This window comes from Mytilus galloprovincialis, chromosome 5 (genome assembly GCF_965363235.1).
Source record: "Mytilus galloprovincialis chromosome 5, xbMytGall1.hap1.1, whole genome shotgun sequence".
Lineage (NCBI taxonomy): Eukaryota > Metazoa > Mollusca > Bivalvia > Mytilida > Mytilidae > Mytilus > Mytilus galloprovincialis.
In genome coordinates, this window is record NC_134842.1 from 51,230,019 (window position 1) to 51,247,223 (window position 17,205).

A 17,205-nucleotide genomic window follows, 5' to 3' on the forward strand; every position below is an offset into this window, starting at 1 on the left:
AGCAAAAGTAAAGTGTAAGACTAGGGATAGGGGGCAGGAAAGACAATGGGACTGTGAAAAGGAAAGAAGAGGAAGGAGACATGATTTTTCTATCAGTTCTTCCTGGCAGCAAAGTTTAATTAAAAAACTGTTAAAAAGAAAATTGCTGAGGAAACAATGGGGATCAACTGAAATTTTTTTATCCAGTCTCTGACTATGGAACAATAGATGTTAGCATCTGTTCACAAAAATCAGGAAAGTTAGTGTCAGACAAATAATACAAGGGTAACCATAACTTGCCTTATAATACCAAATTTATTTGGCAAGATACAGAAACAGGTAGAACAGTAACACCTTCTGATCATTACTATCCTGCTTTATGATAAGCACAAATAAAATGTATATCCATGGCAATGTATGATTTTTTTTCTTTATACTGCAATGCTTAAAACTTTTCAGATAAAATGAAAACATAAATTTGTTATTTTTTTTTTACAAACAAAAAATGCTAATATTCCACATGCAAAAAATCCTAATCAATATAATTTTTCATTTCACAAATTATGTATTTTCTGCTTAGAATAAGCTTATATTTAAATATGTATCCAGGATTATTACATTGGTTGCAATGAATTACATTGATTTCCCAGTTAGATAAAAACCGATAATTTCACATGTGAAATAAACGTGGTTATTTCACTCTCTGACGTCATACAACAATAGGCGTTGTCAAGACGTCGATAACGTCGGATCAAAACAAATTGTCAATGCGTAGGAAAAAGATATAGTTCCTTACATTTTCTACATTAATTTCATAAAAAAAAAAGCCATTTGCCAATGTAATAAAAAGAATAACTAATCGCCGTATTTGAATATCAAAAATAAGACAACTTGTGACCGAACGCCGCTATGGATTAAACTCGTGCTGCGCACTCGTTTAATCCATGCGTCGTTCGGTCACGCGTTGTCTTATTTTTGATATTCAAATACGACGATTAGTTATACTATAAATATTCATATGGTTACAATTTTTTTGTGTATTTTCAAAGCTATTTTTTTTAAATTTAATTGAATACCTCATTATGGATATCTTGACAGAAAAAATATTTTTTAATATGACATAAAACAGGGATTGCAGTATAATTTGGATCAGTGGTATAACAAAGGTTTATTAAATGACATAAATTTTATGACAAACATGACAATCCGGGCACAAAGTCAACCCAGACTTACTTCAAGATATTATTGTTGAATTTATTATAACTTGACATTGTAATAATACCACCGAACGCTATTCCAAGAGAATTGAAGGTCTGTGCCGCAGCATACACCCAAACCTGAAGATAATAAAACAATAATAGATATTTGTCTCAAGTCTGTCAATCGTAAGTTAGTCTATAATGTCAGCAAAATAATTATCTACTAGTATTTCAATTTTGACAAAAACTCTGTCAAGAGTTATTTCCCCTTAATAAAGATCACTGTTACCTAGCCTTGTAAGAGCAATCGATAAGCAACATAAATTTCTGATTATATCTATTTGTATTGAATTAACACTATGAAAACTGAAGTTGAAAACATTAAGTATTTGCAAAAAAAACAACAGTTCAAGCATAATGGTTTACCAAATGTTAAAATATCCAAAAGCAGATTGACCCAATGCTCATAAAATTGCTCCTACACTGACTGGGAACCAGTCACCTTCTCTATAATATGATTCACAAACAGTTTTAGTTCAAAACTTGTCATTATAGTCTGTCAATTTTTAAGATATGAACACTTATAAAAGTCCAGTGTCCGTCAACTATACAAAACTGTAAATGCACGAATCACGCTTGGTCTTCAGAACACATCTATGACTCTAGTTTATCATCTATGATCTAAGAATTCAGAATCTGTCAAAATTGTCAGGTGTCTGTCATCCAAAGATAATAAAGGTCTCTTTAAGTCACTCATCTGTCATATCCAATTCTACAGGTTATTTAAAAATTGAGATTTTTGCTCATAAAAGTACAATATTTTCCCTTCTCCATATACCTTATTGTCACAATAGTCAAAGGTTTTGGAGTCAGTTGTCCATAGTTACTCAGTTATATTCTAATTCATTGTTCGTTCTTAAATCTACTGTATGTTCAACTATACTAAGAAAATTTTTCTTCATGAAAATCTACATGTAGATAAGTTATAAAAGCAATATGATATATTTTTTTTAAAGCTGCCCATAAAACAGTCAGTTGTACTTTTTGTATTGAAATAAAATGATTTCCTATAAACATAATCCTGTATCAAAAAGGCAGCAGAAAGATTTTGTGTAATTTTAAGTAAAGAAATATTCAAAACTCGACAAAATTACAATGAAGTACAATTTTTTTTGTTTTCGCATAAATTTTGATGAAAAATCAAACTTTTCAGAGACTGCTGAACATACAGTACTGCATATACTGTGTATTCATTATTATTTGTGGGATACCAATTGTCATGGATTTTGTATGTACCGGTGAACCATGAAAATAAATGTTCAAAGAATGACACGTTTTCTATAAGGATGCATGCATGTTTTGGCAAAACCACCAAAACAAATATCGGCAAAAATGCAAGTTTTCCTCAATCCACGAAAAATTGGCAATCACGAAATAATAAATGTATCCACAGTACCTGAAAATCATTAAAAAATAACAATATTCAAACAGATTAACAAAATATCAATTACCAAACTGTTTGAAATAATTCGATTTTTTTACCTGGGGCAAGTAAATTTGTATACAAAACTTTCTGAACGTGATTCCATGAATGCTCTATTGTAAATAAAAAAAAAATACATTTAATAATCAGTTGATCTAGTTGCTTTCAAAAATATTTCCATTCCTTTTTAGACTTTTTCACTTTAAACATGTTTTTTCCTCTTTTTCTACATAGGGTTTTGTCACTAATTCAGTTCTCCACTGGTTAAAATGCAGTTATTACATCCAATTTCCTTGCTACTTCCTGGTCTGCCGATGTGTTGGCACAAAAAAAAAAGCAACAATGGCAAACTGATTTTTTAAAAATGGTACTAAATGAAAAATTGTCAGAAAAAAAACATCAAATGTGGAATAAATATCAACTAAAAGAATTGACTTGTCCATAAAATTATACATTGTACCCAGAAAAGTCACTTAACCTCCTATAAATGAAATTTTGGCAACCTATTTACATTTTAAACATGAACAAAAAAATAACACCCGCTGAAAATTGGGAAAAAGTTCCCTTCGAGTTGCAGTCATTCTTGGAATAAACCAAGGGCTCCAAGAAGTCTGTTTTGTTCACCTGGCAAACAACATAATGTTTAAATCTGTGAAATAGTTAAAATAATTACTTTGGAAGTCTATTCATTCATTTTTTTTTTATTTCAGCCTACTACTTTAAATAATGGCAAGTTATGTAAAAGTTCTGTTCAAATTGATGAATGATAAAATTCATTTAAAAAATGTTTCTGGATGATGATGAATGCCAAGTGAAAAAAAAGACCCCATAGGTCCAAAATAATAAAAGAAATAAAGTTCAAAAAACTTTAAAATGAGTATTTATTGCTGATCAAAAGACAAAAATTCAAGATTAATAATTGCCAATTCTGTTAATGATGCATACATATAATATGCACTGAATTTAAAATGAGAGTTCTAATTAATGTAATAAAAAAAATGTTACAAAACAGTATGTCTATTTGTAGTTTTAATTAAAATTTTGTTCAACTACTATTTAATAAATCCAATTGCCTTTTTCTTCCATGTTTTATTAATGAATCCTTGCATAAGTCTATTTCACATAAATTAACATTTCTTTAAATTTAGAATTAAAATCTTGAATTTTTAGTATCTCACAAAATTTTTGATCTATTTCTCAAACTGAAAACTAATTGGAACAGAAATAATTATAAACTCCCAGATATAACTTACTTTACATTCCTATTTGATAGGAACTCACACATTTATTTTCATATCTGAAACTGATAGAAATGTAACTCAAAAGCAAACACAATTTTATAGATTTGTTTTAAACATAATTTTATTATTAGGCCATAAAAAAAGAATAGGTTTGTTTGCCCAAACCCTACCTACCCAGAAAAAAGCTGCCTACTCAAATTCTTTTATTGTCCTGATTTGAAGAAGTTTTTTTTTAATCAGGTAGGCATGAAGACTAATAAACACCCGATACTTCAATTTTTTTTTTTTTGGAAAAAAAAAAGAAAATGCCTACCTATAACCTACCCACTGTCTAAACCTTTGGGTAGGGTTTGGGCAAACCAAAATATTTTTAATTGTGGCCTTAGGGGTTAGTTGTGTTTCTTCATACCACATTTTTCAATATCAAAACAAACAAATGAAAATGCTTTTTCAACAGCTTCTCATGAAATTTAACTAATAGAATTTTCAGCTTTTTTTAAACTGTTTTAAGGTTTATGTACCCTTCTGTAGCCATTTTTGTACGAATTTTTTAAACATCTATTGTATCAAAACTACAGATATAACGAATAATAGAGACAGGCCATTTTGAACATATACTAGGGGGAAACTTGATGCTTTTGAACATATACTAGGGGGAAACTTGATGCAAAGCATTATTATTTACTGTTGCATTGCATTTAATAGAAAAGGAGTACTTTGTGGCAAATAAACCAAGATTTTTATAGAAAATCCACAGCCTTTAATACAGAGATTTTTGTTATAAAATTTGAAACATAGATTACTCACTTGCTTTTCTATGATTTGCTAGTGTTTGTTTTTTACAAAAAGTTCTAACCAACCTGTAAATTCCAAAATACCTTGTGCAGAGTAACTAAATTTGAGCGCACCCTAAAAGGTGTACTTGATTTGGCCCATATTTTTATTTGTTCTAACCAATAACTACATTAATAAACTTGTTTTAAGGAAATCAATGCTAGCACTGCATGTAATAATCCTATATCTATCGGTCATCAAATTGCCAAATATGATAGAACAAGGATAAAGGCTGTGGATTTTCTATAAAATTTCCATATGTTTAGCATTGAAGCAACACAAGGGTACCTAATCCTTAATATCTAAAGTATTTACAAAATGATAAAAAAAAAATAACTATCCCTTTAATACAAATTCTGACTTCAAAGAATGAAATTTTGTAGTCTCAGAATTGTTTCTAATGCTGCCTTATTTTTCTTAAGATTTAGACAAGCTCTGATCCAAATTAGATTAATAATGTCATGTCTTGAATCCTGAAATTGACTCTAAAATTATATGTTCATACAAGATATAGATTAAGTGCTACATTTCCAAAATGCAGAGCTACAGTAATATTGATGATATTATTAATCTATTAATCTATTTGCTTAATATTAATTAATAATTTCTAGCTTTTAATTACAAGTTTATTGGAAGCCAAAAAGGTAAAAGTTCTTATTATATATATGCAATTACTGCAAATATATGGAATAACAGTACTGGTTATAAATGCATTTTTTTGTTGGACAGGTTAATTATATTTCCAAGAACTTGCAAGTAAAAATTTCCCAATTTTTTCTTGGAGCATGTGTAGTTTGTTTATTACTTTATATGCATTGGTATTGTGAGGGTAAGCCCATCTATCTATAGAAAATTTATATAAGATAAAAATCTTGCCATTTATTTGATAATTATATTATGAAAAAGTTGCCTAAAATTAGCCTGTTGAGTTAATCATAAGAATAAAAATGTTGATATTGGATTATCATTGCATGAACCCAGCATTGTTCTCTTAAAGGAGGATTACCTAGTACATTAAGTAATAATTTCAGAGTCAATTCAGGACTAAGGAAATGACAATAGGAAAAAAAAAAAAAAAAAATTCATGCACTTAAAATTTTTGAACTAGTTATAAACTATACTTGTTTTAACCTCCTCCTCACAGTATCAAAAGGAAGGACACAAGAACTATTGTCCTAAACAAATACTTATGGACGGAAACCAAATGGGAAGGTTTCTTTTTAATCTTGTTGACAAAAAAATATGTCATTACGTAAGTCTTTAATAAATCACATCCTGTATGTATTAAAGGTGACATTCCACTGTCACACTTACATACATACATATTATATAATTTTATATTACCTTAGCATCTAGAAGAAGGTGCCACTTGGGATTTATAAAGTACATCACACCTTTGTATGACCCCTCTAAGGTCAGTCCTCGAACCAACAATACCAGTAATACAAGATACGGGAATGTAGCAGTGAAATACACAACCTAAAAATAGAGATTTGTTTCGTAAAACAACATACTCATATAGTAATATTTTGTAACACAAGCAACAAATATAGATTTGTTTTGTTCCAGCTACAAATATAGAAATGTTTCGCAACATCACTTTCAAATAAAGATATGTTTCAAAACACAAAACTATAAGTATAGATATGTTTTAAAACACAGCCTACAAATATAGAAACATATATGTTTCTCAACACAACATACACATATTATGCATATAGATGTTTCGTAACACAACATACACATATTATGCATATAGATGTTTCGTAACACAACATATTTAGATATGTAGCATAACACAACTACAAATAATAAAGGGCTGTGCTTTAGCGCATGATACGCCCGTTGTTCTTTTAACTTGTCTTTTATGCTTTAAATGAATTTATATGATCAACTAGAAATATATATACAAATCAAAAGGGATGTTACATTAATATATTCACCAAAGTTTCAAAAAATCCCCCTTTTTTAAGTATAAAAATTCATTACTTAAGAAAATGTAAAATCTAAAATTTATAAAAATGGCAAGGGAGCTTATGTCAATAGATATAAACAATTTATCAAAGTTGCATAAAATTTTGTGAAAGTGTTAGTTATTGTCCCAAAATTGGAAAATCCCTCCTTTTTTAAGCATAAAAATTCATAACACGGAAATGTAAAATCTGAAATTTATAAGAATGGAAAGGGAGCTTACATCAATAGATATAAACAATTCACCAAAGTTTCATGGACATTGGTGAAAGCCTTTTTGAGTTATTGTCCGAAGTGTTGAAAATGCCCCTTTTTTTTGATGAATAAAGCCCCATAAATCCAAAACTTAAAATCTGAAATTTATAAAAATTGAAAGGGAGCTTACATCAATAGATATAAACAATTCACCAAAGTTTCATGGACATTGGTGAAAGCCTTTTTGAGTTATTGTCCGAAGTGTTGAAAATCCCCCCTTTTTTATGAATAAAGCCCCATAAATCCAAAACTTAAAATCTGAAATTAAAAAAAAAACCAAAGGGAGCTTACGTCAATAGATATAAACAATTCACTTAAGTTTCATGGACATTGGTGAAAGTGTTTTTGCGTTATTGTCCGAAGTGTGGACGACGGACGGACGGACAGACGGACGTATAAAAATAGGTTGAATGACAATTAAAACAAATACTGTGGATTTATTTGTAGATAAAAAATTTCATGCAAAAAAAAGTACATATATGTCATAGATTTGAATGCAGAATTAAGGAAATCAAAAATCCATTTAAAATTTGATTTTTCAATCATTCTTAATCTGTACCCACAAAAATAAATGACTCCACAGTAATTGATCAAAATTTACTTCTGTAGCATATTAGATTGGAGGTTAACAGTTTTCATAAAAATTCAAAACAATTGTGAAAACTATAATGATACTGACTCAGTCTTAGAAATTAGAGGATTACCCAAGAAATTATGAGCCCACACTCGATTACAACATTTCACTAAGTATAATTTTTCATAAATTCATTATTTATAAGGACAATTTCATGAGATAACTGTTTTGTCTTTTAACTAGGTTAAATTATGGTATGGACATAAAAAATCTTTAAAATTGGTATTTACTTCCTTCCTAATGCATTTCCCATAAATAAAAAAAAAAGATTTTGACAGATTAGTATGTGATATGTTTTTCCTAAGATAGATGACTTGTACAAATTTAAATGTATTCATGGAGGAATTTCTTGCTGCATTGAAGACCTGTTGGTGACCTTCTGCTGTTGTCTGTTCTACAGTCGGGTTGTTTTCTCTTTGACACATTCCCCATTTCCATTCTCAATTTTATTCAACATCTATTAACCTGTAATTGTAAAAACATTTTTCCTCAGTAGTTGTTGTTTGTTGATGTTCATAAGTGTTTCTCATTTCTTGTTTTTCATATAGATTAGAACGTTGATTTTCACGTTTGAATGGTTTGAAACTAGCCATTTTTGGGGCCCTTTATAGCTTGCTGTTCGATGTGAGCCAACCCTCTGTGTTGAAGACCGTACTTTGACCTATAATGGTTTACTTTTGCCAATTGTGACTTGGATGGAGAGTTGTCTCATTGGTACTCATACCACATCTTCTTATATCTATTGAACCAGCCAGTATTTTATGTATTTTCAAATGTCCATGTTCTTGGGAACTGATAAAGATAAAAACTGGAAATTTTTCCTGTTGTCTTCTTGATTAAATCTAGGAAATAATGAACTATTGTTTAAGTCCATAATCAGATCATTTTTTCCAGATAAGGCCAAAAATGCTAACACACAAAACATATATCTTATAATAATCAACCACATAAACATCCTCTCAAACTTTATGAATAAATTATGAAAATGATAACTATCCTTAATCTTTTTGTTATTTTCCAAGAAACATTGTTTTTTAATTTATATGCCTGTCACTTAATATCCCCTTGTCAAAATTATGTCCTGGTTTGGCCAGTAAACATTCGTGTTTGATTATAATGTACATACTTCTAGGTGTTTATTCTTACCTTGTTACGGCTTGTAAGATTTATTGTTGTATCTGAAGAGCAAAAACCATCCATGTGTTATCTTACGCATCAAAATTATTTGATATATAAAAATATCCATTGTTTAAAAATAAAAAGAAGTTTAGACCAGATTGTTTGGGTAATTCATTGACTTTTCATTATCAACCAGTAAGGGATGCTCAGAAAAAGACATTCCGTCTTCTATAATTGCAATAAATTTGGTTGACACATCAATGATTTCTGCTTGAAATGTTAATAATAAGTTTTTACTTTTTTGGTTTGTCATGAGAATTAACTTACCTTTCCAGTAGATTTAGGTCCTTTCCATATACAGAAATAAACAATGACCCAACATAGTAACAGTATCAGGACTAGGTCCCACTTAAGTACCCCTGGTTCATCAATACCTGAGGTTTTGCCTAGAACTTTAGACCTGAAAATGTATAAAATAGAAAACAACATAATTATTGTAAATTCAGAATTTATTGAGTTTATTATTACAATTTAAGAGGAATGCAGTAATATGTACCAGTTATGAGAATGTGAGTTTTATTATTGCAAGACTTACCCAGTTGAATATACCTCACAATTATTTCAGAATTTTGACACAATGCCCCATCACAACATGGTACATTTGTATAGATAGGGCTCAAAAATAGGTCATTAATTAGGGGTGTGACATGTGGGTGCTTATTTCCTATATACCACCTTTTTATTTATTTTCTTTTTAATTTTCCCTTCTTTGTTTTAGATCCCCATTTTTTAAATCCTGGCCCACCCCTATATCTCACATCCCCATTTTTTTCTCACATTCCCATTTTTTTCTCACATTCCCATTTTTTTCTCACATCCCCATTTTTTTTCCTCACATTCCCATTTTTAACACCCCCTCCCCAATTTAAAAATCCTCTATATCCCATAACTCAAAAGTTTGCCATCCCCCTAATCTATGTCAAAGACCTCATTACATGTATCAGTAAATCAACATAAGAAGAGGATGAACTATTACAGATCAAATCTTTAAACAATTGAATTATTTAAATTAACATTAGGCCAACTAAAATTAATAAGAAGATTTTCATCCAAATTTTTGAAAAACATGGGGCGGGTGGGAGGATTTTATTTTTTAAATTTTATTTCATATGAAACCCTTGTCACAAGTTCTTCATACCGCGGGGTATATGCTAGTGGAAAACAAGCTTGTATAATGTATATACATGTTGTATAAGGAATCTGACACTATTTTTTAAACTCTTAAATAAAAATCCCTGATTGGCAACCACTGTTATACATGTAATTGCCGCTTTAGAAACCTATTTATAGTATACATCAAAGGGAAGAGAAATGCTCTCTTCAGTTGGACTAGACCTACACCAAATTTATTTTGCTTTCTAAGCAATGGTTTGTAGTCCCCATAAAATCAATAAAATGTATTGGTACAATTGTATGCAACACAAGTATTATGAGTACAAAATGAAATGTAAACTCCGTGTGGAAAGTAATTATGTGATGTAAAACATGAACTTAACCAAAAAGTAGTTTTTTAATGACTAAATTGAGGGTATTGGGACAGTTACAGAGGGTGTTTGCTGTTTGTCAACAAAAACAACAGCCATGGGTAAATATAAGGGAATTAAAATGCGTGTTTGTCGACTTTTTTTTCTCAATATACAGTCATAAATCAAACAAATTCGTGCTTGTGTCAATTTCTTTAATCCAGTCATGTTTTTTGTACCAATTTGTTCTACGATTCTTGAGCTTTGGATATCATTTACAGTCCAAATTTCCTGACACAAAGTCATCGTATAAATAAAGAAAAAACACGGTTTTCGATTCACTTGTGACTACCGCAATTTGCGTTAAATGACAAGGCGTTTTACTCGTTACTCGAATATTTCATGCCCTTCTCGTTATCAATCTCTATTCTCGGTAGATGTTGTCATAATAGAGCAGCAGAATATGTCGACTCAATCATATCATTATTAGATTACTCGAAGAAATACAAAAACGAAATTTGAAACAGGAAGTGTTGAATGAAACGAAATTATCGATGGTTCCCGGTAACGGACATGATAAAATCCGGAAATCATATTTTTGTTAAATAAAAAAAATAGGGGCGGGCGGGGATGAAAATCTAGCAATTAATTTTAATTGGCCTTAAGTGGTTCCCACTAATAATTAGTTTTTAAAATATAAACTTTATGAATAAAATGATTTTTCCCTATGATCTTTATTTTTCAAAAATAATATAATTAACATCATATCTCATTCTGTGTAAACTAAATTAATATGTTAAACTCAGTGCACTTAAATAAGACTATTGACCAAAATTATCTCTTAACAAAATTATGCAAACAAACAGAAAACAGAACTAGAGGCTCTCAAGAGCCTGTGTCGCTCACCTGTTTATGTGTTTACTGATGTCAGCCATCTTTGTTGGTAGGCGGGGTCATTACACACTCTTTTTAAAAATAGATACCCTAGTATTATGATTGTGGCCAAGTTTGGTTAAATTTGGCCAAGTAGTTTTAGAAAAGATTTTTATACAAGTTACAAAAATGAGGAAAAGTTGTTTAATATTGACTCTAAAGGGCAATAACTCCTTAGGGGGTCCTCTAACAATTTTGATCATGCTGACTTATTTGTAGATGATCTTACTTTGCTGAACATTATTGCTGTTTACAGTTTATCTCTATCTATAATAGTATTCAAGATAATAACCAAAAACTGCAAAATTTTCTTAAAATAACCAATTTAAGGGCAGCAACCCAACAACAGGTTGTCCGATTCAACTGAAAATTTGTGAGGGGATATATCTTATTCTGATGGACATTAAAATCTTGAAAGATTTGCCCTAAATGTCTTGGTTTCAAAGATATAAAGCAAAAACTGCATTTTACCACTATGTTCTAATTTAGCCATGTCGGCCATTTTGTTTGATAGGCTGGGTCATCAGACACATTTTTTAAACTATAAACAACAATGATAATTGTCACCAAGTTTGATTAAATTTGGCAAAGTAGTTTTAGAGAAGAAGATTTTTAGAAAAGTTACAAAAAATGATGAAAAGTTGTTAAAAATTGACTATAAAGGGCAATAACTCCTTAAGGGGTCGACTGGCAATTTTGGTCATGTTGACTTATTTGTAGGTCTTATTCTGCTGAACATTATTGCTGTTTACAGTTTATCTCTATCTATAATAGTATTCAAGATAATAACCAAAAACTGCAAAATTTTCTTAAAATAACCATTTCAGGGGCAGCAACCCAACAACAGGTTATCCGATTCGTCTGAAAATTTCAGGGCAGATAGATCTTCACCGGATAAACATTTTTACCCCATGTCAGATTTGCTCTAAATGCTTTGGTTTTTGAGTTATAAGCCAAAAACTGCATTTTACCCCTATGTTCTATTTTTAGCCATGGCGGCCATCTTGGTTGGTTTGACGGGTCACGCCACACATTTTTTAAACTAGATATCCCAAGGATGATTGTGGCCAAGTTTGGTAGAATTTGGCCCAGTAGTTTCAGAGGAGAAGATTTTTGTAAAAGTTTACAGACGACGGACGCCAAGTGATGAGAAAAGCTCACTTGACCTTTCAGGTCAGGTGAGCTAATAATATTCAAGATAATAACCAAAACAAGCAAAATTTTCTTAAAATTACCAATTCAGGGGCAGCAACCCAACAACAGGTTGTCCGATTCATCTGAAAATTTCAGGGCAGATAGATCTTGACCTGATAATCAATTTTACTTCATGTCAGAATTGCTCTAAATGCATTGGTTTTTGAGTTATAAGCCAAAAACTGAATTTTACCCCTATGTTCTATTTTTAGCTGTGGCGGCCATCTTGGTTGGTTGGTCGAGTCACGCCACACATTTTTTAAACTAGATACCCCAATTGTGATTGTGGCCAAGTTTGGTTTAATTTGGCCCAGTAGTTTCAGAGGAGAAGATTTTTGTAAAAGATTACTAAGATTTACGAAAAATGGTTAAAAATTGACTATAAAGGGCAATAACTCCTAAAGGGGTCAACTGACCATTTCGGTCATGTTGACTTATTTGTAAATCTTACTTTGCTGAACATTATTGCTGTTTACAGTTTATCTCTATCTATAATAATATTCAAAATAATAACCAAAAACAGCAAAATTTCCTTAAAATTACCAATTTAGGGGCAGCAACCCAACAATGGGTTGTCCGATTCATCTGAAAATTGCAGGGCAGATAGATCTTGACCTAATAAACAATTTTACCCCATGTCAGATTTGCTCTAAATGCTTTGGTTTTTGAGTTGTAAGCCAAAAACTGCATTTTACCCCTATGTTCTATTTTTAGCCATGGCGGCCATCTTGGTTGGTTGGCCGGGTCACGCCACACATTTTTTAAACTAGATACCCCAATGATGATTGTGGCCAAGTTTGGTTTAATTTGGCCCAGTAGTTTCAGAGGAGAAGATTTTTGTAAAAGTTAACGACGACGGACGACGACGACGACGACGGACGACGGACGACGGACGCCGGACGCCAAGTGATGAGAAAAGCTCACTTGGCCCTTCGGGCCAGGTGAGCTAAAAATGTGTACAAGATTCTTAATAAAATATTAACCTATAACTTTTACTGTCCCGAAACATAAACAAGAGTTTATTTATGTCATTTGAGAATGAAAATATCATAGAAGTTAACAATCATCTGTATATGATTGTCAAATTTTCACAATGTTGAGTCATGCATTTAATATTTCTGTACAAAAATATATTCATATTTTCTATGTGTAAATAAAATAGGACTTCATTTCAACAACATATTCATTAATCAGTTTGGTAGTTTCTACTTGTAAGTGATAATAGGACAACTAAATTTATGCTAAAAACAATAATGATTAATCTCAAAATACAAATATTGGCAGACATAAACCAACAACAACCGCTGAATTAGTCTCTTGACTTGGGACAGGCAATTAGTGTGGCGGTGTTTAAGGTATGCTGAGAAAAAACCTTGGTTAGCAGAGTATTTCATAGGCCAAGACAAATCTTAATATTCATTGCATTTAAATTTTGTTAGTTCAGTTTTTTGCCTTATATAACACCTAACAGTATGCTTATGTTTTGAAAGAACTGAATGAAAAGAATGTTTTGAAAGAACTGAATGAAAAGAATGTTTTGAAAGAACTGAATGAAAAGAATGTTTTGAAAGAACTGAATGAAAAGAATGTTTTTCTTTTTCATTGCAACTGGATACACTCTGTATTAAAATGCTTTCAACTACATTCTTACGCATAAAAATCTTCAGTAACTGATACACTGTTATTGGGTCTGACAACTTCAGTGAAATTCTTTAGGACAGTCATGCCGCCTACAGTAACATTTCTCCAAACTGTGGTCGTATTTCCAGTGCCATCCCAGCAGTTAGGCGACGCCCACTCTGGATCACAGTAACTCCAAGGCAACACAGATTTAAAGGTGTTGAAGAGGTAATAAAATGCCCATGTGATGATAACATTGTAGTAGGTCGTGAACAGGAAGGATATTACAACAGTTGCAAGACCAGCTCCTGAAAAATTAAAAAAAATCTCAAATGTTTGATTCTAACTTTTTTTCACTCTTTTAAAATTTTGTACCTCCTCAGAGTTTTTCTATGCACTACCTTAAGAATGTTGCCAAGCAACATCTATCATGGCCAATAATTTTTAATATGTATGTTTAACCCCGCCGCATTTTTGCGCCTGTCCCAAGTCAGGAGCCTCTGGCCTTTGTTAGTCTTGTATTATTTTAATTTTAGTTTCTTGTGTACAATTTGGAAATTAGTATGGCGTTCATTATCACTGGACTAGTATATATTTGTTTAGGGGCCAGCTGAAGGACGCCTCCGGGTGCGGGAATTTCTCGCTACATTGAAGACCTGTTGGTGACCCTATGCTGTTGTTTTTTATTTGGTCAGGTTGTTGTCTCTTTGACACATTCCCCATTTCCATTCTCAATTTTATGCTATGAATTTGGAAATATTTGCAATGCATGAATCTAATTTTGAGATTGTACTGTAGAACAATGGATACAAGTGTGAAATCTTTTCAGCAATTTCAGGAAATACAAACAAATGCTATTGATGTAACAATAAGAATGAAACTGTTGTACATGTACCTAAATGGTGTAGGTGTACATGTACTTTTAAAATGGTAGGAAGGTGCAAGTGTACATCATAAAAAAATTATCCTTTTCACATGATTTCAGGATAAAATTACAATCTTACATAATTTGGAGTACAAAACAATAATATAGAAATTGTAAAAGTTGCTTTCTCAATTGGACGTTTATCTTACATCTCTATTTATTTACATAATATAAATGTCCGTGACAGTCACCACATGGTCCAAACAGGATATTTTTAACTACAATTTGATAGACAAAAGAGCAAGTTTATTGTAAAAGAAATTTTATAAATCTTCCCTAATACCACCAAAAATTAATACTTGTTTGAGAACTCTTGTTACATAAGAACTTTTCAAGGAGACTTTAAATTGTTCAGCTTACACTTTTAATTACTTTCAATTATAGTTTTCTATTTGAATTCAGAACTTTTTTTTTCCTACAAAAATTTTGACAAACTTTATTCAATGAGTGAGTGTATTATGAGCAAGGCAGTTTGAAACAAAGAATATAAATGCATGATAAATTTGATGTGGAAAGATAAATCATGGTGGCTTTTTAAAATCAATGATCTGTAGATCAGACAATACAAGACCACAGAAAAACAATTGATCAAAAATTCCAGTGGTTCTAATTTGAAGATTTTATCATTGCAACCCAATACTTTAGAAAGTGTTATCCCCTTTTTGTACCTTCTATACAAATGGACATCTATTTTGAAAGAATTAATGTTTTAATATTTCAAAAGATGAAAAAAATCAATGAACATTTTTTAAAATTTTTTATTCAAGTTTAATCTTCTGCAGTTGTATGCAAAATCTTCTAAAAATCGATATGACAAGTCCCAATTACTGACATTATGGCATTATTTTAAAACTGCACTCAGGTGCATGAATTCTAGAATTAAACAAAGAAGGTCATGAATGCCAATAGGTTTTACAGCTTATTGTTCTTAATTGGTCAGGTTTTTACGGTCTGATAGGTGGGTCAAAATAAAGGACATACATGTAATTTGATACTATCTAAAAGATTTTGTTCTCCTGTACATGAATTAACTCTTTTTCTTGCTAATCCTGGTAAATTTCCTTTCCATAATCATCATGAGTAATTACAATTAAGCCGTAACGGTTAAAAAATTAAAAACAATAATAAGATTAAATTCATTATATATTAAGATCTTTAAAGAAAGTATTTTAGTTCCTTCTTTATGAATTTAATCTTTCAGACATACCTTAATAGGCATGATATGGTTTTCTAAAATTTATATCATGATATGCAATGAACAATATACAATGCTTATGTCTCGTGTTCCTAAAAGAATTTTAAGGCCTAATTATTTCATGATATATGCAATGCACATGTCTCATGCATCATGAAGTAAAATTGCAGAATATTACAAATTATAAAAAGACTAGTTTTAAGTGGGTGACAATGCCAGCAAAAAGCAAAAACAGTCAGGAATTGGCTTCACAAAAAATACTTACAGCTAAGATAAATTGTAGGTATACTGAATTGCTCAATAATTGCTCAAGACTTACAGTCAATCTTAGTTGTAAGTTTTTTGGTGAATAGTTAATCTTTGTCGAATTTTTTTGGTGGAACTAAGTAATTTCAAAGATTTTAAAATGTTTTTACTTAATTCAATTCAAAATAGAACTAAATAAATTATGATAGATGATAAACATGTATGATCTTGAACCTTCCCTGAACTGATGATCAGCAAAGTAAAGAAAATAGTTCAAACATGCTATCATCGTATTAACAACAGTTGAACAGATAAATATGCTCAATAATGTAAGTCTTTTAATAAGATGTCAAGGCATCAATTCAATCTAGAGTACAATAAGAACATATGTACTTAGTTTATAATTTTCTCTGATGATAGCTTATTTTGTAATAAAAGATGTTTTTTCATTAATCCTTTATACATTATTAATGATTCAATTGGTACTCCCAGCTGTGTCTGTTTTACACCTCAAGTGTAAAAGTAAATTCTAAGGTATACATGCAAAGTCATTGGCAAAGCTTATTTATAGGAAAAAAGGTAAAATTTAATTGTTTTTTTTTTTCCTAAAACGTTACAGGCCCCTTTTTCATGTGTTTCCAAAATTCTTTGATTTGCAGGATTGAGGTAGAACTGAGCATCTAAGGTACATTTATAAGATTGTTTGCTAATTTTAAATGTTCCTATAATTTGCAAGTATGATTCTGCATCAAGACAAAAACTGAGACTTACTTTTATTTCTTTAAATCATGCCATTCATGAAAATATTGTATCTTATTCTACAGGATAAGTTTATATAGATTAATTTTTACAAA

At 30.8% G+C, this 17,205-nt stretch overlaps 1 protein-coding gene across 1 annotated transcript in view; it reads right to left on the bottom strand.

Moving 5' to 3' along the window:
* The window catches only part of LOC143075993 (sodium- and chloride-dependent GABA transporter ine-like), a 43,860-nt gene that overhangs the window by 11,337 nt on the left and 15,318 nt on the right, over positions 1-17,205 (bottom strand). Inside the window, exons 4-7 of the mRNA XM_076251605.1 lie at positions 14,017-14,293; positions 9,043-9,175; positions 6,081-6,215; positions 1,213-1,316 (exon numbers count right to left, since the gene is read on the bottom strand). Coding sequence (XP_076107720.1) covers positions 1,213-1,316; positions 6,081-6,215; positions 9,043-9,175; positions 14,017-14,293 — 649 coding nt within the window. The remainder of the gene's footprint in view (positions 1-1,212; positions 1,317-6,080; positions 6,216-9,042; positions 9,176-14,016; positions 14,294-17,205) is intronic.